At 45.0% G+C, this 27,110-nt stretch overlaps 2 protein-coding genes across 2 annotated transcripts in view; one reads left to right on the top strand and one right to left on the bottom strand.

Moving 5' to 3' along the window:
• Positions 1 to 1,134: 1,134 nt before the first annotated feature.
• Positions 1,135 to 14,905, bottom strand: DUSP13 (dual specificity phosphatase 13). Its single transcript, XM_040320654.1, has 3 exons — positions 14,708 to 14,905; positions 5,315 to 5,532; positions 1,135 to 1,462 (listed from the first exon to the last, which is right to left on the bottom strand). Exons 1-3 carry the CDS (start codon positions 14,860 to 14,862, stop codon positions 1,245 to 1,247), a joined length of 591 nt encoding a protein of 196 aa, XP_040176588.1. The 5' UTR covers positions 14,863 to 14,905; the 3' UTR covers positions 1,135 to 1,244.
• Positions 14,906 to 24,154: 9,249 nt separating this feature from the next.
• The window catches only part of SAMD8 (sterile alpha motif domain containing 8), a 77,439-nt gene continuing 74,483 nt past the window's right edge, over positions 24,155 to 27,110 (top strand). Inside the window, exon 1 of the mRNA XM_040320653.1 lies at positions 24,155 to 24,680. The gene's annotated coding sequence lies outside the window, so the exon portion shown is untranslated. The remainder of the gene's footprint in view (positions 24,681 to 27,110) is intronic.

The following is a 27,110-nucleotide window of genomic DNA, read 5'->3' as shown; positions in this document are numbered from 1 at the left end:
CCATTAAAGTGTGGTGCCACTGGCCAATATTTACCCACCCACCCTGTCCTGGAAAGAAAAGTATATAAAGCATTATCAGGAGTAGTCATATTACCCACACTGAAGCTGATAAACTGTAGTTTATTGGCGTTTTGGCTTTTTTTTTTAAAGCCCATAAACTGAACTGTATGTTAGCCTACGTGCCCATTCACACATGGGCGTTTTTTAGTGTTAATGAGCTTTGGAGTTTATTGGCTTTTTTCTGAACGCCCGAAATTTGCATTCAAAGTGTCGTTTTTCGGCGGGATTTCGCAGTTTTTTTATCCATTGAAAAAAAAGAAGAAAAAAAAAAACTACACTGAACAACGCTGATTAAAGCTATTGCAAAAACGCTAAAAAACGTTGAAAGGCTCCCTGCAAAGCTACTGGTGTTTTTTTAAAAGCTTTTTTTTGGAGCCTAAAGCCCTCTACGTACGATCAGTCCATCAGTGAAGGACCGTTTCATCGGTTAACCGATGAAGCTGACTGATGGTCTGATGTGCCTACACACCATCAGTTAAAAAAACGATCGAGTCCAACGCGGTGACGTAAAACACAACGACATGCTGATAAAAATGAAGTTCAATGCTTCCAAGCATGCGTTGACTCGATTCTAAGCATGCACGGGTTTCTAACCAATGCTTTTGCGTACTAACCATCGGTTTTGACCAATCGGTTAGGCGTCCATCGGTTCAATTTTAAAGTTCTAAATTTTTGGACCGAAGGATAACTGACCGATGGGGCCCACACACGGCCGGTTTGGACCGATGAAACGGTCCTTTAGTCCGTTTTCATCAGTTTAGACTGATCGTGTGTACGCGGCCTAAGTGGTAAACATAACTAAAAGTGTTCTACTTACACGTTACTTAGCATGCATATACTTAACATAAAAAAATATATATATATATATATCTATATATATATGATGTTTGATCCGTCTAAATTGTTTCAGTGAAACATCAATTTACAGGAAGCAGCAAATTCTTGATATTTTATATACAAACGTCTCTTTGTATTATTACAGAAACAAATCAAAACTTTCATACACAATGGCATGAAATAACTTTATTTGGAAATAAAAAGGAATATCATATACAACACAATGATTACATTATAGTAGTAGCTTTATGACAGCCATCTGTTTTTATGTTGTTATGTTGTTATGTTGTTGTGAACTGTATATATGAACTGTAACAATTCTAGCGAAACCATATTTTTATTTCCCTCTAATTTATGCTCTGAACTTCATTCTCCCTAGCCTGGTGCAGCTCTTTCTCCAGGTGTAATAGCTGTTGAAGGAAACCTGCGTTTGGGAAGATCCAGCGATTCTCTTGTACTTTCTCTATGGCTTGTGTCAGGGAAAGCCGATGATGAATCATTAAGTAAGCAAGAACCAAAGAGGCTGACCTGCTGATACCAACAACACAATGAACCAGAACCCTGGCTGAGAAAGAGAACATTGTATTAGTAAAACAGGATGTATGTAAATGAAAATTATCACAGAAAATGTTGTAAACTTATAAGTATGTGAGGTCATACAATTTTATAGATTTACTTTTTTAATTTAATTGCTCCACAGTGTTTGTAGCTACAGATGTCAGTAAAGTCTTCTTTTAAGGGTTGATAAGAATATCCAATTTTCTAAATGTCATTGTATTGGCCTTAGTTCTACTTTAAAGTAAAGCCCTTCCGTGTGTGCCTTGCTGTTAAAGGCTAGTTATAAATTGGGGTGGTTGCCATCTTTTTGTATAGCTCGCTTGCTGGATTTGGCGTGGGACACATTGGATGCCTTCAGCTACCATTGTGCTCTAGCTGGGCATCCGGTGTGTCCCTGTGACTTTAAAGCGGGGGTTCAGACTAAAAAAAAAAATCTTTGTCTACCATGCCATCCAGCATACTAGCGTCAGCTACAGTATGCCTTTATTTTATTTTTTTTCGCTGTACTCACAGTTTAATCTATTAGTTAAGTTTCAGACTCCCGCGGGGAGTAGGCGTTCCTATGAAGAGGGGAACATGATTGACGGCCGGCTATGGCGTGTCACGCTTCCCGAAAATAGCCGAAATAGGACTTGGCTCTTCACGGCACCTGCGCAGTCAGCTCCTAGTCTGCGCGCAGGCGCCGTATAGCGCCGTGAAGAGCCGAGTCCTACTCCGGCTATTTTCGGGAAGCATGACACGCCATAGCTGGCTGTCAATCATGTTCCCCTCTTCATAGGAACGCCTACTCCCCGCAGGAGACTGAAACAAAACTAATGGATTAAACTGTGAGTACAGCGCAAAAAAATAAAAATAAAGGCATACTGTAGCTGACGCTAGTATGCTGGATGGCATGGTAGACAAAGATTTTTTTTTTTTAGGGTGAACCCCCGCTTTAAAGGCACAGGGACACTCCGGATGCCCAGCTAGAGCACAATGGTAGCTGAAGGCCATAGCCGGCTGTCAATCATGTTCCCCTCTTCATAGGAACGCCTACTCCCCGCGGGAGTCTGAAACAAAACTAATGGATTAAACTGTGAGTACAGCGCAAAAAAATAAATAAAGGCATACTGTTTCTGACGCTAGTATGCTGGATGGCATGGTAGAAAGTTGTTTTTTAGGGTGAACCTCCGCTTTAAGGAGAGTGGGCTCCCTCTAAGCTAGAAGTCTCCAAACTTTTTAAACAAAGGGCCAGTTTATTGTTCTTCTGACTTTATTGGGACAGGCTGACTGTCAGTGGCAGAAATTATGCCCTATTGTTGGTGTCGGTTAGTGCCTCGAGGGCCAAATAAAGGCAAGCAAAGGGCCGCATCTGCCCCCGAGCCACAGTTTTGAAACCACTGCTCTAGGCAAACCTGCCCTTAATTTATCCACTGCTATATGTTTTCCAACATGGAGACTCTCAAATATACAGTTAGGTCTGCAGTATACAGAGGATGTATAACTTGCAGCAAAAAATAGCTAGTTATAAATTCAGTCATTCAGTCTCTTACCACATTTTTTCTGTGGGGGAATGGTTACAGTTAGCCAGGATAGAGCACCTCTAGAATACCTCTGTGGAGCAGATACACCTGCTATTTTCCATCTCTAGTCTCTAAGACCTTGGGAGAAAGACGTATCTTTTACAGGACAGAATCCCATATTGGAAGAAGAACGGGAAGTGTCCCAAATACTGTATATCAGTTCTCCAGCACACATTGCCAGCTCCCCGCAGCCTAATGAATGGCCAGGTCAATAACATTCACAACATAGAATGACAGCTCTCTAGCACACCCTGTTGATTTATGCTCAAATAGCAAGTGACAGAAGAAATACAGGGAGTGCAGAATTATTAAGCAAATGAGTATTTTGACCACATCATCCTCTTTATGCATGTTGTCTTACTCCAAGCTGTATAGGCTTGAAAGCCTACTACCAATTAAGCATATTAGGTGATGTACATCTCTGTAATGAGAAGGTGTGTGGTCTAATGACATCAACACCCTATATCAGGTGTGCATAATTATTAGTCAACTTCCTTTCCTTTGGCAAAATGGGTCAAAAGAAGGACTTGACAGGCTCAGAAAAGTAAAAAATAGTGAGATATCTTGCAGAGGGATGCAGCACTCTTAAAATTGCAAAGCTTCTGAAGCGTGATCATCGAACAATCAAGCGTTTCATTCAAAATAGTCAACAGGGTCGCAAGAAGCGTGTGGAAAAACCAAGGCGCAAAATAACTGCCCATGAACTGAGAAAAGTCAAGCGTGCAGCTGCCAAGATGCCACTTGCCACCAGTTTGGCCATATTTCAGAGCTGCAACATCACGGGAGTGCCCAAAAGCACAAGGTGTGCAATACTCAGAGACATGGCCAAGGTAAGAAAGGCTGAAAAACGACCACCACTGAACAAGACACACAAGCTGAAACGTCAAGACTGGGCCAAGAAATATCTCAAGACTGATTTTTCTAAGGTTTTATGGACTGCTGAAATGAGAGTGAGTCTTGATGGGCCAGATGGATGGGCCCGTGGCTGGATTGGTAAAGGGCAGAGAGCTCCAGTCCGACTCAGACGCCAGCAAGGTGGAGGTGGAGTACTGGTTTGGGCTGGTATCATCAAAGATGAGCTTGTGGGGCCTTTTCGGGTTGAGGATGGAGTCAAACTCAACTCCCAGTCCTACTGCCAGTTTCTGGAAGACACCTTCTTCAAGCAGTGGTACAGGAAGAAGTCTGCATCCTTCAAGAAAAACATGATTTTCATGCAGGACAATGCTCCATCACACGCGTCCAAGTACTCCACAGCATGGCTGGCAAGAAAGGGTATAAAAGAAGAAAAACTAATGACATGGCCTCCTTGTTCACCTGATCTGAACCCCATTGAGAACCTGTGGTCCATCATCAAATGTGAGATTTACAAGGAGGGAAAACAGTACACCTCTCTGAACAGTGTCTGGGAGGCTGTGGTTGCTGCTGCACGCAATGTTAATGGTGAACAGATCAAAACACTGACAGAATCCATGGATGGCAGGCTTTTGAGTGTCCTTGCAAAGAAAGGTGGCTATATTGGTCACTGATTTGTTTTTGTTTTGTTTTTGAATGTCAGAAATGTATATTTGTGAATGTTGAGATGTTATATTGGTTTCACTGGTAAAAATAAATAATTGAAATGGGTATATATTTTTTTTTTTGTTAAGTTGCCTAATAATTATGCACAGTAATAGTCACCTGCACACACAGATATCCCCCTAAAATAGCTAAAACTAAAAACAAACTAAAAACTACTTCCAAAAATATTCAGCTTTGATATTAATGAGTTTTTTGGGTTCATTGAGAACATGGTTGTTGTTCAATAATAAAATTAATCCTCAAAAATACAACTTGCCTAATAATTCTGCACTCCCTGTACACTCTATACTTAAAGATCACTCCTGCTGAGGTACAGGTAGGCTGATTGCAGCCCACTGTTATTTAAAAAAATAAAAAATACATCCCTGTGTAGGCAGCTTCATCCTTGGAAACCATTGCAACATGATCCTACCAGCAATACAGGGATCTATCTTCCCTTAAAATATGTGTATTGTAAATAGCTCTTCATAGTTTCCTCTTACATTTGTACGGCCTGCTATGCATTTTCACTTATACAGTAATTGACTATAAACTGAATTCACAAATCAGAATAAAGGTTCTTATTTTCACAAATGCAATATTTAAAGCATATTCTTCCTATTAGTTACTGCATTCAGCATTCTATCTGACAAAATACCAGCTATGTCACTAATGTTGACAATACAACATTATAATGATTTGTTAATTGAAAGATATAATTACATATTTACATATTTTACCTCCAAGGGTGTTCAGTGCTTTGTGAATAAATTCTGAAGCGGAATAGAAGTATTGACTGATGTCAAAGTCTGGCAGATCATTGGCTTGAACCCCATGGTATGTTATGCTGGATCCATAATATTCAGGGCTGCCGTCAGAGTGCCTCTGCCCATGAGCTGCATTCAGGACATGTGTAATGCCCAATTTCCACAGCTCATATCGATTATTGGCAAAACAACTGTTGGAGCAAAATAAAAAAATAAAAAAGGTAACTTTTTGTTTCAGCTACATTGAATAGTGATTTTAAAATGCAAAAACAAATATTGTCTAAATACAAGATCAATATCTATTTGCACTTGAATCCTTTTGTTCTGTGTATACTTTATCCAGATCTGTGCAGTGACCTGGCATAAACCAGCTCCTGCATTTTCCCTCTGTGCAGGAGTTTCTTGTAATAAAGAGCAGTCATTCTACTTGTACAAGATGACTGGTCTTGTATCGGCCCCGTGTAGTTTTTTTGTTTTGCAGGCAGCTTGTAGTGAATGGACCAGTGCAATACAATGGTATAGCCACCCCTTTTTACAAAGTATTTTTTTATATTTATCTTGTTCATAATTTATTTTTTTATGCAGTCTCTTTAACCTCTTGACCACCGCCCCATGTCAAAAAGACGTCCTCCTTTTTAAAGTTGAATATCTCGATAACGGCAGCAGCTGCTGCCACAACCGAGACATTCATCTTTTCAGGGGGCGGTGGTGTACACGATAACGGCGGTCTCCGCGGCGGATTCGCCGCAAGATCGCCGTTATCGGTGGCGGGAGAGGGGCACCCCCCCCTCCCGCCGCTCTCCCGCGCCCTCCGCCGCTTACCGGAGCCGTCGGTAGCGGCGGAGGGGATCGGATGTGTCCGGCAGCTGAGCGGGGACGGGACTGAATGAGAAATCTCCTTCACCCGTCCTCATAGCTCTGCTGGGCGGAAGTGACGTCAAAACGTCAGTCCCGCCCAGCCTCTTAAAGAAACATTTTTTTTTTTGTCATTTGAAAAAATGACATTTTTTTTTTTTTTATTTTTTTTTTGCATTTAAGTCTAATTATGAGATCTGAGGTCTTTTTGACCCCAGATCTCATATTTAAGAGGACCTGTCATGCTTTTTTCTATTACAAGGGATGTTTACATTCCTTGTAATAGGAATAAAAGTGATCAATTTTTATTTTTTTTTTTTTTCAGTGTAAAAAATTATAAAACTAAATAAAAATAAATAAGAAAACCAAAAAAATTTTTTTTAAAGCGCCCCGTCCCGACGAGCTCGCGCGCAGAAGCAAACGCATACGCGAGTAGCGCCCGCATATGAAAACGGTATTCAAACCACACAAGTGAGGTATCGCCGCGATCGTTAGAGTGAGAGCAATAATTCTAGCCCTAGACCTACTCTGCAACTCAAAAAATGCAACCTGTAGAATTTTTTAAACGTCGCCTATCGAGATTTTTAAGGGTAAAAGTTTGACGCCATGCCACGAGCGGGCGCAATTTTTAAGCGTGACATGTTGGGTATCATTTTACTCGGCGTAACATTATCTTTCACAATATATAAAAAAATTGGGCAAAATGTATTGTTGTCTTATTTTTTAATTCAAAAAAGTGATTTTTATCCAAAAAAAGTGCGCTTGTAAGACCGCTGCGCAAATACGGTGTGACAAAAAGTATTGCAATGACTGCCATTTTATTCCCTAGGATGTCTGCTAAAAAAATATATATAATGTTTGGGGGTTCTGATTAATTTTCTAGCAAAAAAATTGTGATTTTCACATGAAGGAGAGAAGTGCCAGAATTTACCTGGTGGGCAAGTGGTTAATTTGTTTCCATCTGAGGACGTACGAAGGATGGGAAGTGGGTAAGGTAAAAAAAAAACAAATTGCAAAGCCAGTACCGATGCCAGGAAAAAGCGGCGTTAAAACGCGCTTTTAGAAACCTTTTGAAGTCAGAGGGAGAAGACATCAGCGGAGGGAGAAAACCAGAGGAAGAAGCCATCAATGACTGGAGAAAGAAGACAATGTTGGAGCTATGGCAGGGGGACATTCTTAATTTTTAATAAAGAAGTTGTCAAAAAGCCGTCTCTTGTTTTTTTGTAATACTACGCTGCTTTTTTTTTTGGGTGAATGGGCAGAAGCACAATGTACCCCATACTCGTTCATATGGGGTTGGCCGGGATAAAGGGGCTTCCAGATTCCGATAAGCCCCCTGCCCACAGACCCCCACAACCACCGCCCAGGGTTTTCAGGAAGAGGCCCTCGTGTCTCCATCAACATGGGTACTCTGCCCCCCCACCCCAAAGCACGCTCGCCCTCCTTTCCTGACCTGCCGGGATGCATGCTCGGATAAGTGTCTGGTATGGATCTTGGGGGGGACCCCTTTAAGATCCTCAGAGCACAAGTCGCATTCCACAAGTCAGGTCAGATCTGACTTGGATTCAACTTCCTTTCAAATCAATGGGCTGAAATTCTGATGAAAAATAGAAAAATTACCGCGCTAAATGTGAATATCTAAATAAGCAGCAACTAAAAGTGGAAATACACACCAATAACAATAAAAAAGAATGTAGCTGCGGTGTAGCATACAAATAATAAGTGAATATAAATGTGAAATATAAGAAGGAATAATGTGACAAAAAATTAATAAACGTCAATAATAAAGGAATAAACAAATAATAATGTGAAGAATCAAGATGGTCAGTACAACTCTTGTGTGAATAGCATGAAGAAATTCCACTACCAAAAAGTGAATACACCGTAAGAAATGCGCGCTTACCACAAGGTAAGCATGGATAGCTTGCGGCTGTAACCCCCAGCCCAAGCCTTTAAACGGGAGACACAAAATGCTGCAACTAAATTTGTCACTGGGGGATCACTGGATACTTGTACAGGTTCGGATGTCAAACAAGGAATTCGTTGTACCGGAAATAAAAAAGGGGACTCACCACAGTGAAATTCCATATAAATAAATAGAATTTTAATTGTAGTAAAAAAACTTCCGCTCTGACTAGAATGCGATGACGTCAGAAATTCTGATGTATTAAAACGGCTTCCATAGGGAACCATTGACTGACATGTCAAAAGAAAAACACTTGACGTGGCTTAACGCTGTATACTGTTAAGAAGCGTTTAGCCACGTCAGGTGTTTTTACAGCTGTAACGCCGGTCTTCAGAATTCTCTGGTCCTGGGTTTTGTTTGCAGCTTGAAAATGCCTATGCCACTTACAGTGCCTAAAAACCTATGTGTGCATCGACACAAAGAATAACATAGAAAGGCGTTTTTAAGCTGCAAAAAAAAAAAATCAGACGATGGTAAAAGCAGCTGTAAAAACGCTCTGTGTGCATGAGGCCAGAACCACTTTAACCACTTGACTTCTGGAAGATTTACCCTCCCTTCATGACCAGGCCATTTTTTGCAAAACGGCACTGCATTATTTTAACTGACAATTCAGGCCAATATGTATTCTGCTACATATTTTTGATAAATAAAAACTTTTGACATGTTTTTGGGACCAGTGGCACAAATACAGTGATCAGTGCTAAATATGCACTGTAACTGTACTAATGACACTGGCTGGGAAGGGGTTAATATCAGGGTCAATCAAAGGGTTAATTGTGTGCCTAGCCTGTGCTTTCTCACTGTGTGGGAGGTGCTTTGACTTTGGGAAAGCATTGATCCATGTTCCTGCTTTGCAGGAACACAGGATCAATACATTCACTTCTAACAGAAAGGCAATATGCCTTGTATACTTAGGCAGATTGCCATTGTGCTTGTGTACTGTGTAATCGGCGGGCGCCGGCAGACATTGAGTCCGTGCTAATCGCCGCTGGGCTCCAGCTGTGTGTGATCACAGTTTGAGCAGGTCGCCGGCGGTGCGTGCACAACCCAGACCCAGGTGTTTCACATCACGTACATGGCACAGAGCGGCCACAGTATATGTACTGTGGGCGGTCCACAAGTTGGTAAGTAGGAATTCCAGGCATGGATATTTTTGCATAATTACTTTGGTCCAGCTTGGGCCAATATAACTATGCATATACCATACTTGTGTGATCCCTCTAGAAGCTGAAAATCACTGTAGTAGACACACCGCTGCTACAGTAATCCCCTCTAGTTTCCAGGTCCCTCACCAATGTGCTGCCCTGATGCATTGTGAACACAGGAGGTCACCTGCTCAGCATGGGCATCATTCTGAAATCACATTTTCTCAATGAATGCAAAGTGTAGCGCTACCCCCGGAGGAGCCGCTGGTGAGATTTGGGACGGCATAATTAAGTTACCTCTGTGATGTGTCTAGGGGTGATGATGGTGGTGAGAGCAGTGACGGAATGTCCAAACAGTTGGTTGACGTTTTCAATGCCAACATGACCAACAATCCAACTGAGGTGGATAGAAATAGGTTGGTGAAAGGAGAACATGCAGATTCAGGCTTATGGATAAACGGAAGCAGTCCTGCTTCTAATAGCAACTCTTACTTCGTCGCCACTTCAGCCGAAGTGGGTAAAGTGCCCCTGGACAGGTCCCTCTCACAGGCCTGGCAGCCAGAGCGTCACTTAGATCTTCTGGGAAGGAACAAGTCTCTGCCACCGACTTGGCTCTAATAGGATCGGATTAAGGTTTAGTGATGAGACCTCTGCCACAGGCCTAGTACTTGAAAACATGAGTAGTAGAGCGAATCCTCCCAGTCTGCAACTTGCCTGAATCAACCTCAGGTAGACTTCTCAGCTTTGGGGTCACCGACTGACAGTTTGCAATATACAACCTGTCAGTGTCCGGCCACCCAGATCCCCGATGGTTCATCTAAGCCCTATTGGATCACCTGCCTCCGGGTTCACCTCAGACCGACTCCCCACCGAACAGCACAACTCGCTTGGGATCCTCTCGATAAGGGATGGGGGACCCAGTAAGTCACTGGGGTCCCCTTTGCAGCATCAGATGCTCCGGACCATGAGGGCCCAGAGTCAGGAACTCCACGTAGCACGTGCGCCCCCGCCTGGTAGGCCATATCGCCGGGGCCCGTGATGTGCGCACACCCTAAAGGTGGGTGCCGCACCTGGAACCAGGAACCTGCGAAGAACCCTGAGCAATGGCCTCCGCCACAGAAATACCCCTCCCCAGCATGCTCCACGAGGGAAAACTCCTCTAATTGGCTGCTGTGGAGAAGCGGCTCCGCCTGTACCCCTCTGGCGCCACCTGCCATCCAGAGATGAAACTGCATCTCTGGAGCACAGAATGACCCGCAGGACAGTTCAGGACTGGCGACAGCCGAATTTAAATAAATCAAACATGGATGAGAGCAAATAAGTCTCTCATCCCACTAAATTTAACATAGCACCTGTACTGACAAGTACACAGGTGCTACAAAAGCATTCTCTGAATTGAGGAAGTGGAGAGGCAGGTCGGTGACATCACTCTCTCTACCTTTTCCAATCAGAGAATGTTTTGCATCCATTAAAAAAAAAACATCCTCTAGATCGAGTCCCATGCTGAGCAGGCAACCTCCTATGCTTAACCCCCCTGACGGTAAACCCGAGCGCGACTCGGGTCTGGTTTTTTATGTTACTATCGGTTAGTCCGAGTCGCGCTCGGGATGAATGTGCAGAGAGCGCAGCGGTGTTCCTTACCTTGTCCAGGCGATCCAGCGATGATCTATCATTGCTGTGATCGCCGCCGAGACACACACCGCGCCGTCCATCGCTCATCTGACTTCCTGGTTCCGTTCCCATGCACCGCAATGGTGCATGGGAACGGAACTGGGAGGGAAATTCAAATGTTGCACCAACACAAACACATAAAAAGGTGGTGATACAATGTAATCTGAGAGGATTACACTGTATCACTTTGAAAACTGACACAGTGCCCTTTCATTGCCCCTTGCCATTGTCATTGCTGACATATAAAACCTTATAAACCATATAAAAAATGGCATCAAAAAAGCGCTGTCCTCCAAATGCGCTTTTGGACCAGCTGAGCGACAGCGATAGCGGCAGCGACACGGAGTTGCTCGCAGATCAGAGCGACAGTGAATCATATGGAGATTTATCATCTGGATCTGACACTGACACTGATATAGAAAGTGACGCCGCAGATGATCCCGCACCTGACCTGAGTGATGTGCGCACTTGGTGCCCTATAGACAGTGATGCGGACCAGACAGCGCCCCCGAGGTTCCGATTTACTGGATCTCCTGGGATGAAGGTAAATGTGGAGGCCGACAACCCTATGGCGTATTTGAAACTCTTTTTATCTGAGGAGGTCATTTTACAAATTGTGACGGAGACCAATCGCTACCACGATCAGCAATCTGCTACGCTGCGTGGCAGATTTTCCAGGTCCAGAAAATGGGAACCGGTCACCGAGGAGGACATTTGGAATTTTTTGGGACTCATCATCCTTCAGGGGGTGGTGGGCAAACCGCTCCAGAAGTGGTACTGGACCACCAATAAGATGCTGGCCACTCCGTTTTTTGGCACTGTGATGTCCGAGTATCGCTTTTCACTAATAATGAAAAACCTGCACTTCGCCAACAACGAAGAATTTGACGAGGCCACACATCCTGCGCCAAAGCTGAAAAAAATCTGGGAGGTGTGCCAGATGATTGTTGCCAACTTTCAGCGGACCTATGTGCCAGAAAGGGACGTAAGTGTGGACGAAAGTCTGATGGCCTACAAGGGACGCCTGAGTTGGATCCAATATATTGCGTCCAAAAGAGCGCGCTTTGGGATAAAATTTTACATGCTATGTGAATCATCCACCGGCTACATATGGAATTCGGTAATTTACACCGGGAAAGGTACCAAATTCAATCCCAGGTACAGCCGCTATGGGATGGCCACGTCTTCTGTCCTGTCACTGCTGGACCCATTGCTGAACCAGGGATACTGCGTGACAACAGACAACTTTTACACGTCACCAGAACTTTATGAGGTTTTGCTCCTCAATAAAACGGACGGGTATGGTACCGTGAGGCCAAACCGGCGTGACATGCCATCTACGTTTGGCAAGAAAAAAATAAAAAAAGGAGAGATGGTTGCCTTTCAAAAGGGCAAAATGATGGCAATGCGCTGGCGAGACAAAAAGGACGTGTGTCTCATGAGCACCGTGCACAGCACCTCCACTGCCATGGTCCGCACAAAATACGGAAACGAAGTGCTGAAACCACAAGTCGTGATCGACTATAACCACACAATGGGAGGTGTCGACCGAGCCGATCAGGCGATGACTTTTTACCCGGCGATGCGAAAACAACAAAAGAAGTACTATAAAAAGATTTTTAGGCATCTCCTTGAACAATGTCTTTGGAACGCCTATATCCTTTACAAAAAAAACACGAACATACCTCTTGTTCATTCGGACTTTATTTGGAAGTTGGCTGAGCAGATCTTTATCAATCACCCGACGGCATCAGTGTCTGCTAACAGACACGGACGACGCTCTGTTGACGTTGGGAATCCAGAGCGCCTGACAGGTCGTCATTTTTTGGAACCTGTACCGCCAACCGCACGAAAGTTAGCGCCTACCAGGATGTGCGTCGTTTGCTGCGCCAAGAGGGATGAAAATGGGAAAAAAGTCCGAAAAGAATCAAGGTACTATTGCCCAGATTGCAATGTCGGACTTTGTCTATTTCCTTGCTTCAAAGTGTTTCACACTATGGATGTGTATTGAATTTCTTTCTTTGACTAATTTCTTTATTTTTCATTGCTTTGTTAAATAAAATTATATTATTGATTAATTATAATTCATGTGTTTTGTGTTTCAAATTTATCACATCTGGAATGTCTACTAGAGTCTTGTTTTGGTCAGGTTTAAGTAAGTAATTACTAAGAATTGCAGGCCTATAATACATATCACCAAATTTCCATGAAAAAAAATGTACCGCTTTTGGTACGTAATTCCAGACAGAATCATACCGCCAGGGAGGTTAATGAAGCAGGGCAGGCACTTGGCATAGGGCACAGAAACTAGTGCAGATTATTGCAGCAGCGGTGCCTACTACAGTGATTTCCAGCTTCCAGCGGGATCCCACAGGTATGGTATAAGCAGGTATTACAAAAAGGAAAGTGGGACTTAAAAGGGGTTGTAAAGGTAAAACATTTTTTCCCTAAATAGCTTCCTTTACCTTAGTGCAGTCCTCTTTCACTTACCTCATCCTTCCATTTTGCTTTTAAATGTCCTTATTTCTTCTGAGAAATCCTCACTTCCTGTTCTTCTGTCTGTAACTCCACACAGTAATGCAAGGCTTTCTCCCTGGTGTAGATAAAGCCTCTTGGGGGGGAGGGGGCGAGCAGGAGGGTCAGGACGCTATCTACTTTGCATTCAGGACGCTATCTACTTTGCAGATAGAGAAAGGAGCTGTGTGTTAGTGGGCGTCCTGACACTCCTGCTCGCCCCCTCAAGAGGCTTTCTCCACACCAGGGAGAAAGTGTCGCATTACTGTGTGTAGTTACAGACAGAAGAACAGGAAGTGAGGATTTCTCAGAAGAAATAAGGACATTTGGTTTCAATGGTGTTTATTAAAGAATTTTCAAGTGTACAAGACCATACTTTAAATTCACAAGATGCATTTGGCAAAATGACAGTAATCCCGCAGGAGCAGCATACAGCGGCTCGAGTGGCTAAAACAAACATTTTAAGGCACATTCTCAGGGCAGGCCCAGCAATAAACAAACTTGAACGGTTCAGGTCGGCGTCCTCCAGGGTCAGATATCACCCGGGAGAAATAAGGACATTTGAAAGCAAAATTGAATGATGAGGTGAGTGAAGGAGGACTGCACTAAGGTAAAGCAAGCTATTTAGGGAAAACATTTTGATCAGTGCCCATCAGTGCAACCTATCAGTGCCCCATCAGTGCCCATCAGCCTCATCAACGATGGAGAAAAAATACTTATTTACAAAATGTACTGACAGAAAATCAGAAAACCTTTTTTTATTTTCAAAATGTACGGCTTTTAAAAAAAAAAAAAAAAAAAATCTCAGTAGTGATTAAATACCACCAAAAGAAAGCTCTATTTGTGTGAAGAAAAAGATAAAAAAATATTTGGGGTACAGTGTTGCATGACCACACAATTGGCAAAAGAGTCTTTGTGTCACAAAGACTCTTTTGCCAGTTATTTGTTTTATTCCTCTTTAAATTAGGGGTTTTTGCATATTTATATTATTTCCATTATTTTTTGTTATCAACTGTTTGTTTAGCTTAGTTTTTATTAATAGCGCAACATTTTTTCTGTTCCTTACGTGATTTGTGTTTGTATGACACTGCCGTGTTGCAGCTAAGTTAGTTATTCTAAGTGTGTAAGCGCGGTATTTTCTCTTTTTGTCATGACCACACAATTGTCACTCAAAGTGCGGCATTGCTGAAAGCTAAAAAATGGCACAATACTCACAGATCTGCCAAGTATAAGTTGGGCCACACTTCATCCACGTGATGAGGAAAAGGATGTTTACTATCCAAGAGTCTCTGCAGCTCTGCGATTGTAGGACACACATCTGCTTGAGACTCTTCTTCCTTAGGCAGTGCTGTCTCTTCTTCCCCTGCCATATTATTACATGCAGGGAATAACTAGATGACACTCTGTGTGACAGCAATACTGTGATTGCATATGACAGGTGACAAGTCTGGTGCGTTAAAGATACACACTGCTTAGTACGTGATCACGCTTTTTTTTTTCAAGCTCTTTTAATAAAATAATTTGGGCATGTAAAACCAGGTATTATAAAATTATACCTTCCAACTTTTGAGAGACAATTTTAAAGGGGTAAAATTTGGCACGTGTAGTGCACTCTGGCAAAAAGTGGGTGTGGTTAGTGAAAATTGAGCATGAACATATGGGCGTGATTTAAAGATATTACTGCAGCAGCTTTGATAATGACATCATCTGCTCGCCTTTCCGCCTCAACCAGTCAGGGAAAGCCTTGTATTCATTCAGAAAATGCAAGGCTTTTCCTGAATAGTGGATTAGCATTGAGGCAGTTTAGTTCCAGTAGACAGGAAGTTGCCCACACTGCTGTGGAACACAGCATTGCATATTGTGTGTAGCTGATGCTACTAAAGTATAATACAGCTCACACAGCACCCACATGACTTAGTAATGGAAATAGTAAGGATCTCCTTCTACAGCCTCACTTCCCCACCAGTACAACCCCCCCCCCCCCGTCCACTCAGTAGAGACCCCCTCCCTCCTCCCCAGTACAGACCGCCCCCCTTCCACTCAGTACAGACCCCCTCCCTCCTCCCCAGTACAGACCCCCCTCCACTCAGTACAGACCACCTCCCTCACCACCAGTACAGAAACTCTTCCAGTACAGGCCCCCCTTGTTCCATTCCCGTACAGATTAAGGTGACCAGGTTTTCAAAATTAAATCCAGGAACACTCTACTGACCATGCCCACTTTTAACGGAGTAGGGCAGGGGCAAAGTAGGGGTAGATCTAATAGCAGCAGGGGTCAAAAGGAAGCAAGCAGAGATCAGGAATAAGTATCCCGCAGAGCAAATAGGTTAGAGCAAATAGGGGTCAGGAGTAAGTACCCCACGTTGTGCATAGGTCACAAATGTGTAATGTACAGCATGCCGGGTCAGGAGTAGGTAACATACAAAAGTCAATGGTAAGTAATGCACAGAGTGTAGGGGACACTTTAACTCCAGGGATATCCTGAAACAGGGACTGTCCCTGGAAATGGTCAGGGGAAATCTGGTCTGCCTAGTGTAGTGCTACCCCTGAAGGAACCGCTAAGGCCTCGTACACACGGACAGACTGTCCGCTGAAATCGGTCCGCCGGACCGTTTTCAGCGGACATGTCCGCCCGGAGATTTCTGTCTGATGGTTGTACACACCATCAGACAGAAATCCGCGCGTACACGATGCGCGGTAACGTGGCCACGCCGTTGCGGCGACGTGCGCGGCCCTGGAAGGTCAATGCTTCCACGCATGCGTCGAATCACTTCGATGCATGCGAGGGATGGCGGCCGAGCGGACATGTACGGTGAGTCTGTACAGACGACCGAACATGTCCGACGGACAGGCTTCCAGCGGACATGTTTCTTAGCATGCTAAGAAACATTTGTCTGCTGGAAAACGGTCGGCTGGACAAATGTCCGCTGGAAACCTGTCCGGTCGCCGTACACACGACCAAACATGTCTGCTGAAACTGGTCCGCGGACCAGTTTCAGCAGACATGTTCGGTCGTGTGTACGGGGCCTTAGTCATTTTAGGCTCTCTATTCTGCACCTCGAACTCCATGAACAACCTCAGCCTCTTTGTGTAACAGGCGCAGTCGCGCCGCCTGTTTTCTGTAATAGCAGGCACTTTTAGCGCCGTAATGCATTCTGTGCTGGAACGCATATGGCGCTCGTGCGATGACGTCATCGCCCGGTGCTGTGGTGCGTTCCAGCTTGGAACACGGAAGTGCGCCGCGAACTGGCGGTTTTCTTGAATTAGTGCTTATGCACTGCACCTGCCTCTTGCCTATAAAGGCATTCAGAGGCAATAGAAACATTGTTCTATTATTGTCGGCCGTAGCCGGCTAGGCTACCATCCTTCCCTGGACCTGGAGGCATCCCACTATTTAGGCTGCTGTAGGACTACAGGTACCAGCCATCCCCAAGCTGCAGACCAAGTCATCCTGGATCCTGCTCTATACTACGGAATTCCAGCCTTGCTGCTCACACCCTACACTACAGGATCCCATGGCCTGAAAGCCCGGCAAACGGATAAGTAAACATTGTTTCACTTGTAGTTCTACAGGAAGACCTGCTACATATATTTGCTCTTAAACAATTATTGTACTTAACTCGGGCTTATTGCATACTAAGATACTACTTGGGACTGTCTGTTGTGTTTTGGCTGTTTGCTGCGCAAATACTGCAAATTACCCGAGCTATATTGCCTCTCATATGCAACTTTAGTTGTCTTAACAACTCCTATTTACTACGTGCTTGACATAAGTTCTTACTTGTTAATGGGCCATGCCCTAAGTTACTGAACATGTTCGCTCTAAACTTTTCTATGCTAAGGGTTGTAGCTTTTTTCATACCTGCACCCTCAGTGCACTAATACACTACTGTATGTTTAACTGTTAATCGCTTGCATACAGCTGTGCATTAGGAATCTCTTAGTAAATCATATAATTTTAAACGCTAAGCTCTGGTCGCATGTTGTAATGCGTCCATCCTTAGTAGCTCATCGCCTTTCTTTATGTGAGAGAGAGATGATGTAGAGAACCCCCAAACTCCTGTTTGTGTGGAGTGACGCCTGGGGACCAATACTGAATTCTCACATAAGGAAGTGCATTGAAATCCTTGCTAACCGCAGTTGTGGTTCACTCCCGTTTCACCAGAGCCGTTACACTTTGACACACCTAGTTGAATAAAAATCACTACAAGCAAGTATAAATACCTTTGATCTGGCTGCGGGTTGTTACCAGAAAATTTGCACACACACATTTAGTTAGGACATAAATGAACACACATCTGGTAAATTTTAACACAGTCTGCTAGACAGAGTAATAATTAAGCCAGCCCTCAAAAATTCCACTCGCCTGCTCACATTTTGCGAGCGGAATTTAGTGCAGGGCGAATAAGGAGCCGGGGCAGACCAGGCTGACAGTTTCCTGGCTGATCCCTTCTGGCAGAAGCGGTGTGGACATCAGAGTGGCCCTGGGGGGTTCCCTGTCCCCCTGCTGCTCTGTTGTCCTATAAAAAAGCCTGCACCGCTTCTGCCAGGAGCGATCAGCCAGGAAACTGTCAGCCGGAGGACACAGAGTGACAGGGCCAGACTGCCCTGGGGGCGATTTGAGCTGAGGCTTCAGCGCCCCCCTCCGTCCCTCTCTACTCCTGCTCTTGTGTATCACAGAGCTGGGTCTGTGTTCGGCGGTGCTGTAACAAGGTCCCACTCCCCTAGACCGGCTCGTGTGATAGTAGATGGGACGCTGAATGAATCAGCTTTCCGCCTATCACACAAACCGGTCCGTGACACACAGCGGGGGATGCCCACTGTGTGCGTGTGAGCCACAGGGGAGGACTGACAACTGATGGGGCCCCCGGGCAATAGAAGACTATGGGGCCCCTGGGCTTACAGATGGCCACTACGCCAGGAGGCAGTGCAGAGGCGGGGCAGCTAAAATCTTGGCATTTTCACATCAGAAGCATGTTGGTTTCAGACATATCAGGGACAGATGTAAAATAAACATATATTTTTACATACTGTCCCTGGTTTTACTGAGCCTGGCAACCCTGATGGGGCCCCCTAGTGACATGGGGCCCTCGGGCAGTGCCTCAATGGTCAGTCCGCCCCTGGTGAGCCATCATCCAAGGAGTCTGTATTGATGATGGGCACAGTAAGCTGCATTGATGGGCAGTGAGGCTGCATTTATGGGCACAATGAGGCTACAATCATGGGCACAGTGAGGCTACAATCATGGGCACAGTGAGGCTACAATCATGGGCACAGTGAGCTGCATTCATGGGCAGAGTGAGCTGCATTAATGGGAACAGTGGGGTTGCATTCCCGGGCAGTAAGGCTGCATTCATGGGCGCAGTGTAAAGACCTCTATCCCTGCCCACCAGTACAAAGCCTTTCTCCAGTACATTCATAGATAGAGATATGTGAATAAACTAACTACAGGTCCCATAGCTTGTAGTGCTCAATGGACTACAAATACGCTTAGCCTCTAAAATCCCCCCTAAAACTATCCGTCTAGAGATATAACACTTGTGTACTAGGATCCTTTTGCACCAAGACTTTGTGCCAGAAACAGATTTTTGGTGTTTCTGTTAATGTACGTATGTGTAAATAAAAAATTAATGAAATGTAAAGAGTAAAAGAAATAAAACGTAAAGGTTGGACATATCGTCAGAGAATGTAAATATTTTCCTGCTATATGCATGTATGTCAAGTGGTTTGTAAGTGTAACACTTGCAGATATTTATTTCCTCTCATAGTACCCTCTTAACATTACTTGACATTAGATTACATAAGTTATGCGCTCTTTCCTATTAATAAGAATGTAAACAAGTTCCATTTGTAGCTGCTAGGTGGCGACCTTATACAAGCCCTTAGAGCGTTTGCAGATTTTTTTTTAAAAGACTGTCACTTTGTTTATTTAGGGTGCCAAAGTGAATGTGCCTCCCGATAGCTTTTCCCCACCGCAGCAAAATGTACTTCCCCAGGCTAACTTGCTGCCTTCACGCTCATTAGTAGCCCTCACTCTTTTGCTGTAAGGGCTATTTTACATTTACGGTTGGGGTGGACTGTAAAAACAGGCACTTGTCCTTTCTAGGAAAATAACCATTAATCTAATCAAAGTAATTGGGAGCAGAGGAACTACCGCAACCAGCATATAACATTAATCATAAGTATACAGATGCACACCAGTATGGAAATAATACAAGATTTATAAAAGAAAACATTAATAATGGTACATACTGTTAGGTCCATATATATATATTTTTCAGGTGTTTACCACTCCTATACCGCTCCTTCCCATTGAAATCAATGGGAAACCGCGGTAATACCTTTGCAGAGACGTATCGCGGGCGGTTTTAACCCTTTTTCGGGCGCTAGTGGGGGTTAAAACCGCACCGCTAGCGACCGAATATTGCGGTCAATACGACGGTATAGCGGCTCTAGAAAATCACGCCGCTATACCGCCACCGCACCCATGGGCATCCGCTGAAATTTTTTCAGAGGGGGGCGCTTTGGCAGCGGCGATACACAGTCACATTTTAGCCTTTCTTTGACAGCTAGCGGGGGTTAAAAGCGCCCCCACGTTAAAATGTAAAAACACCCTGCTGTGCCCCCTGCATCTTTCAATATCTCTTTGTCACTACTGTGTACCCCCCTCTCCACAACTGCACCTCTGGACCCCTTTACATTACACATCACCTCACAGCTCTGGACCCCTTTACATTACACAGCACCCTGCATCACTGGCCCCCTTTACATTACACAGCACCCTGCATCACTGGCCCCCTTTACATTACGCAGCACCCCGCACCACTGGACCCCTTTACATTACACAGCACCCTGCATCACTGGACCCCTTTACATTACACATCACCCCTTTCTCTTGACTGAAACACTACACTATATTGACAGTATATTTATTTCAGGTCTAAAAGAGAAACCTTTTGGAATGAGGGACAAATGGATTTGATTCCAGAAGAGGGACAGGCACTCCAAATAAGGGACAACTAGAGGGGAGGGGAGCGCTGCAGTCACTGCTTAAATTGGCCCCAGGGCCAGTTCAGCCCTGCTCCTGGCTCTCCCTGGTGTTTCCAGGGGGGGGCAAACGACCCCCCTTGCACTATGGAGCGGACGCCCATGAACGCACCTCCCTTGCACAGTGTGAAAGGGGCCTTAAGCAGGAAAAAGGGTCTGAAGTTGATTCTAAGGCCGCGTACACACGGCCGGTCCATTCGATAAATGGTCCGACGGACCGTTTTCATCGGTTCACCAACTAATTCTGTGGTAAATAGCAAGGAACAGTTAATTACAAATATAAACAGTAGAGGGAAGCAGATCCCTACAGATCCCTTCCTTTGCACAGCTTACTTACACAGGGCAGAACTGCCTTAACTACTACATGCCCTCCTAGGCCATTCACATCGGAGTGCGGAGGAAAAAAAAAGAAACTGTATTTTTACAGTGTTTTGGGCAGGGGTTTATACTGTAATATGAGGTCAAACCTAAATACTTTAAATTTGTATGCAATCAGGCAGGCCCTTGCACTACATAGTTGAACGTAAATCTAAAAGATATTGAATGGTATAATGTATGACCAGCTTTATTGACAGTTTTAACTACTTCTGGACCGCCCATTGTTTATATATATGTCATTAGTTTGACGTTATATACCGCGTTTATGGCAGCAGCTAGCGATCCTCTTTCTGATAAAAGTGGTCCCGGCAGCGGATTCGCCACAGGATCACTTTTAGAGGCAGCTGGAGAGGTGCCCCCTTCCGCCGCTTCCCAGTTGTCTCCGGTCTTATTGGAGCTTTTGGTCCTCTGTGTGGCTGGGCAGGAAGCCGAGTGAGGGCAAGATGGCCCCCACTCGGCTCTATGGCCTTGGAGGAACGGATCGATGCCCGACATCACTTCCGCATTCTGGACTTAAAGGGATGATTTTTTTAATCTCAGGCAAATCAGCTTTTTTTTTGCTTTTAAGTGTAAATGTGAGAGCAATCATTCTAGCACTAGAACTCCTCTGTGATTCTAAACAGGTAACCTGTAAAAAATGTAAAGCGTCAACTATGGAGATTTTTATGTACCGTAGTTTGTTGCCAATCCACAAGCGCACGCAATTTTAAAGCCTGACATGTTTGGTATCTATTTACTCAGCGCAACATCACCTTTTACATTATGCAAAAAAATTGGGCTAACTTTACTGTTTTCTTATTTATTTTTTTATTTTTATTAAAAAATTGTATTTGTTCCCAAAAATTGCTGTGCAAATACGGTGTCACATAAAATATTGCAATGATGTTCATTTATTCTCTAGGGTCTCTGCTAAAAAATATATATATAGGCCCGGATTCACATACATCGGCGCATATTTATGCCGGCGTAGCATATCTAATATACGCTACGCCGACGCAGCGCAGAAAGGCAAGCACTGGATTCACAAAGCACTTGCTCCCACTCGCTCTTAAAGGGGTGGTTCACCATAAAAACTACATTTTTTTATTACACTGGCCCCCCACATTACAATACGATTAAGGCTATTATTATTTTTTTGATGCTGTACATACCTTTGTACAGCATATTCACCCGTGGCTTCCGGCTTGGGAGTCCCGCGGGAGTGGGCGTTCCTAACATGTCTGTGATTGACGTTTTGACCAAAAACGAGCTACCCCCGTCGCGTAAGCCGCGTTACGGTTGGCGAAAGGAGCGGAACGGCGAGTCGGCGCTATACTGCGCATGCGCATCGCCATTCGGCTCCTTTCGCCAATCGTGACGCGGCTTACGCGACGGGGGGAGCTAGTTTTTGGTCAAAACGTCAATCACAGACATGTTAGGAACGCCCACTCCCGCGGGACTCGCAAGCCGGAAGCCACGGGTGAATATGCTGTACAAAGGTATGTACAGCATCAAAAAAATAATAATAGCCTTAATCGTATTGTAATGTGGGGGGCCAATGTAATAAAAAAAAGTAGTTTTTAGGGTGAACCACCCCTTTAAAGATACGCTGGGTTTCCTCGGCGTAAGCCGGCGTAGGTGGAAGTGGGCGTAAGCCATGCTAATGAGGCGTGACCCCATGCAAATGATGGGCCAAGCGTCATAGAAGTACTTAAAATTAACGGCACATGCGCTGTCCCGTGGACGCATCCCAGTGCGCATGCTCAGAATCACGTCGAAACAACTGCCTAAGATACGTCGAATCACTGCCTACGACGTGAACGTAACCTACGCCTAGTCATATTCACATACTACGTAAACGACGTAAAATACGACGGCTGTGTTCCCTGGTCCATACCTTTGCATGGGTTGCGCCTCCTATATGGGGAATAACTTTACGCTGGACGTACGACTTACGCAAACCGCGTATATTATGCGCCAGGCGCAAGTACGTTCGTGAATCGGCGTATCTCCCTAATTTGCATATGTGCATAAAAAATCTATGGGAGCGGCAAATGCGCCCAGCGTAAATATGCGCCCATGATACGATGGCGTAGGCAAGTTACGTCGGTCATAGGAAGCCTATTGTGGGCACGGCTCATAGATACGACGGCGCATAGTTATACTTACGCGGCGTATCTTGAGATACGTCGGCGTAAGTGCTTTGTGAATCCGGGCCATAATGTTTGGGGGTTCTAAGTAATTTTCTAGCAAAAATATTAATTTTAACTTGTGTAGCGGACTGCTCCTGTTGGGCAGGCGCTGCTTTAAATTTATAGGGGGTCTGAGTGTTAATTAACTCGGGCATGTGTAAATTTGACTAAATTTTGCCTCTGTTTCAGCCATAGCTGTGATGGGAGTGACCACCAATGTTCGCCTGGGGGTGTCATTACCACCCCAGGCCAAGGGTGGCAGCAGCAGAGTCAGGGTGTATTGGGGGTTCCCCCTCGGCAGCCAATCAGTGGGGGTGATGGTCCCGCTGTGCATGCTGGGGAGGGGTACTTAAGGAACAGACGCCATTGGACCGGGGTCATCGGTCTGTCGTCCCACCACCTCGTGGCCCACCTGGCCGGGGGTTGCGTGTTCCTGAAATCCTGGCTCCGGGACCACATTGGTCCCGCGTTGTGATCTGTCTAAGTAGGCCCAGTAATCAGACTGGGACCTGCGCTTTCAAGGTGATCCTGGGCTGTCTGTCCTGGAGGGAGGAAGCCGCTTGATGAAGGAAGCCAGGGGAGGACCTATCCTGTAGAGGACTATGCAGGAGGCTTAATATGATTGCAGCCAGACTCAGTGGCGGGAGATTTCTGCAGCATATTTGGCAAGTACAGAATCACAGTGTATATATAAAATAATATGGGAAGCTTCAGAATGGCAAAGATGTTTTTATTACAAATTATGTGAGCAGACTGCAGTTCCTCTCTAAGAGGTTACTATACAAGTGATTCCTTAGATTTTACTGTGGAGCAAGTAATAAAACTTTATTTCTTCTTCTCAGAACAAGGTTTGACTTTCTCTATTCAGAACGAAGCTTGGATTTCTTCACTCAGACCGAGGCTTGGCTTTCTTTACTCAGACAGAGGTTTGCCTTTATTCACTCAGACCGAGGCTTGGCTTTCTTTACTCAGACAGAGGTTTGCCTTTATTCACTCAGACCGAGGCTTGGCTTTCTTTACTCAGACAGAGGCTTGCCTTTATCCACTCAGACCAAGGCTTGCCTTTATCCACTCAGACCGAGGCTTGATTCTATTCTCCACACCGAGGCTTGACGTGCTAGTTCACTCAGACCGAGGCTTGGTTCTACTCTCCACACCGAGGCTTGACGTTCTTCACTCAGACCGAGGCTTGGTTCTACTCTCCACACCGAGGCTTGGCTACTGTGGAGGAAGAAGCAGCGAAGTGTATCAAGCATGAAAATGAAATAGGCGACGTGTGTGTTTATTGTGTTCTTACTTGTATAGAGCAGAAGAGGCAGTATGTACTACGGAGTATGAAAGCAGTGACTGCTCTTCCCAGCACATGGTGGGCTGTGTATGAGCTCCTGTGTGTTCTGTACATGTCTGGGGGTGTACAGCTGCCTTCTATGCACTGCTTCCTCTCAGAGCATTGATAAACTTTCTATGGAGGAGTTTAGTGTCCATATTCCTATAGATGGACGACCTGGATGGCTCTCCCTGTGACTAGCAGCATTTCCTATAGATGGAGATATCTTCAAAGCTGACCTCCAGGCAGACGGCTGAGTACAAAGGTAAGTACATGAATGTGAATTGGGTTATTGTTTTTTTTTTTTTTCTGTCTTGTGACCCAGATACCCCTGCCAGACAGCACAGCCTGGCACCGCAGTCCCCGGGAGCCGACTACACTAAGGGGTGTTGGTTTAGAATTCTGTCAGAGTGCTGCACACACAGTGTTGGTTCTATGTATATGAATCTGTCAGTGCCCACACTGAGGTTGGCATATCCATACCGGGCACTCCCTCCTTGGTTACTGCACCCATCACAAGCACAAAGGTTCCCCATCAGGTCTGGACACTGTGGTTATGAGAAGTTTAGTGCCAGCGGTCATTTCCGTCATGAATAAAGCTACGATTTCTACCTTAATCAGCAGTGACCTGGACCTAGAATAATCAGCAGTAGTGAGAACTTCTTTGTATGCCGCAAAAGTTTTCTTTCCTTTCCCTTGGAGTTCCACTTCAAGGTTCTGTATTCAGTAAATGATTATTTTTGGATGGTGAACACAGTGACTATGAAATCTGCGTTTACAGTCTAAGATTTCATGCTTTGTAGGATTTGACAGGTTCAGTTTAAGACGCGTGACAGATGAGCGCCATAAAGCCCAGCCCCCCCCCCCTTTACACATTTTCTACCTGTGACATGTTTGACAAGCAGTGTTTATGTTCTCATTTATGTTTACATTCTACCCTCACTTGTCACGTTTCTGCCTTTTTGCTGTGTCATTCTGGCCCCTCCTACTTTTTAAAATGTTATTTGTTGTCATAGGCCTGGGGTCGGCAACCCTCCGATTGTGATCTACAGGTCGACTATGGGCAGGTGACCAGTAGACCTCAGGGATGAGCTTGGGCAGCGTCAAACTCGAGTCCAAAACCACCTGAACTATCCTGCTGGGAAACTGTCAAAGCTGCAATCACAGGCGGTGGGTGGGAGGCGTCTCTACCTAGAATTAGTAGTTGTCTTTTAGGTGGATTCAAATAGACCGCCGCATCTTTGCGGCGGCGTAGCGTATCGTATTTACACTACGCCGCCGTAAGTTAGCTAGGCAAGTACTGTATTCACAAAGTACTTGCCTGCTAAGTTACGGCGGCGTAGCGTGAATAGGCCGGCGTAAGCGCGCCAAATTTAAATGAGGATGTGGGGGGCGTGTTTTATGTAGATTAACTGTGACCCGACGTGATCTACGTTTTTTAAGAACGGCGCATGCGCCGTCCGTGTACATATCCCAGTGTGCATTGCGGCAAAGTACGCCGCAAGGACGTATTGGTTTCAACGTGGACGTAAATTCCGTCCAGCCCTATTCACGGACGACTTACGCAAACGACGTAAAATTTTCAAATTTCGACGTGGGAACGACGGCCATACTTAACATTACTAGTCCAGCTATTTGATGGAATAACTTTACGCCTGAAAATGCCTTACGTAAACGGCGTATCTTTACTGCGACGGGCGGACGTACGTTCGTGAATCGGCGTATCTAGTAAATTAACATATTCTACGCCGAACGCAATGGAAGCGCCACCTAGCGGCCAGCCTAAATGTTGCACCCTAAGATAGGACGGCGCAAGCCGTCGTATCTTAGATAGGTTTAAGTGTATCTCAGTTTGAGAATACACTTAAACTTAGGTCGGCGCAGATTCCGAGTTAGGTCGGCGTATCTACTGATACGCCGGCCTAACTCTATGTGAATCTAGCTATTTGAGAGCTTTTCAGCAAGATAGTTCAGGCGACTTTGGACTAGTGTCTGAGGCGGTCTGACCGTTTACCCGCCTTGTGTTTTTGCTGTGCTCTGGCAGGTGGGCACCAGGGGTTATCATCCAGTGTGCCATCACTGCCCACCCCCCTGCTACCCCGATGGTTTCCCTGCAGCTGCTGGCTTTTCCTTCTTTCCTCTACCACTGGCAAACAGCATCACAGATGTCAACATACTATGTTTATATACGCTCACTTTATTGCTAAAATTACGCTGACATTTAAGACGTAGCTGGGTGTAGTAAGATGTCCGCTGCCTTCTTCTGACTGCAGGTGTTCTGTCAGATTAGCAAACTTGGTAGCGGTGGAGCGCATGCGCGGGTGAAGCAACGTCACCTTTGTTACATTATCTGACGGGTTTGCTAATCTGGATCACCGGCTTCCTCTTCTCTCCTTTCCCTCTTGCTGGCTGCAGCTTCTGCTCAAAAAAGAGACAACAAGCGGCTGTTTGGACCACTCCTGTTTCACCAAAGCCCCCCCCACACCCCGCCCCAAGTTGCCACCGCATCCTTTTAAAACCAAACACATATTAAGTATACAGGTTCTGTGACTGATTAAAGGGGTGTTCCAGTCATTTTTAATGTTTATTAAAAGTCAGCAGCTACAAAAAGTGTAGCTGCTGGCTTTTAATAAACATGCACTCACCTGCTCCACGTTCCAGCGACGCGCCGGCCGGCGTCTTTATTCTAAGTGTG

The sequence above is a fragment of the Rana temporaria genome, chromosome 8 (assembly GCF_905171775.1).
Source record: "Rana temporaria chromosome 8, aRanTem1.1, whole genome shotgun sequence".
Taxonomy (NCBI): Eukaryota; Metazoa; Chordata; class Amphibia; order Anura; family Ranidae; genus Rana; species Rana temporaria.
Note: the sequence above shows the minus strand (reverse complement) of the source record. Positions and strands in the feature narration are given on the sequence as shown.

What these genes read in the sequence shown, in the direction of transcription:
- DUSP13 (XM_040320654.1), bottom strand. Translation starts at nt 14,862, where the DNA reads ATGGCAGGGGAAGAAGAGACAGCACTGCCTAAGGAAGAAGAGTCTCAA. An exon ending in AACTTATACTTGGCAGATCT is followed by an intron (nt 5,533 to 14,707) that starts GTGAGTATTGTG and finishes TTGCTCCAACAG; the next exon opens with TTGTTTTGCCAATAATCGAT. An exon ending in AGCACTGAACACCCTTGGAG is followed by an intron (nt 1,463 to 5,314) that starts GTAAAATATGTA and finishes TCTCTTTCTCAG; the next exon opens with CCAGGGTTCTGGTTCATTGT.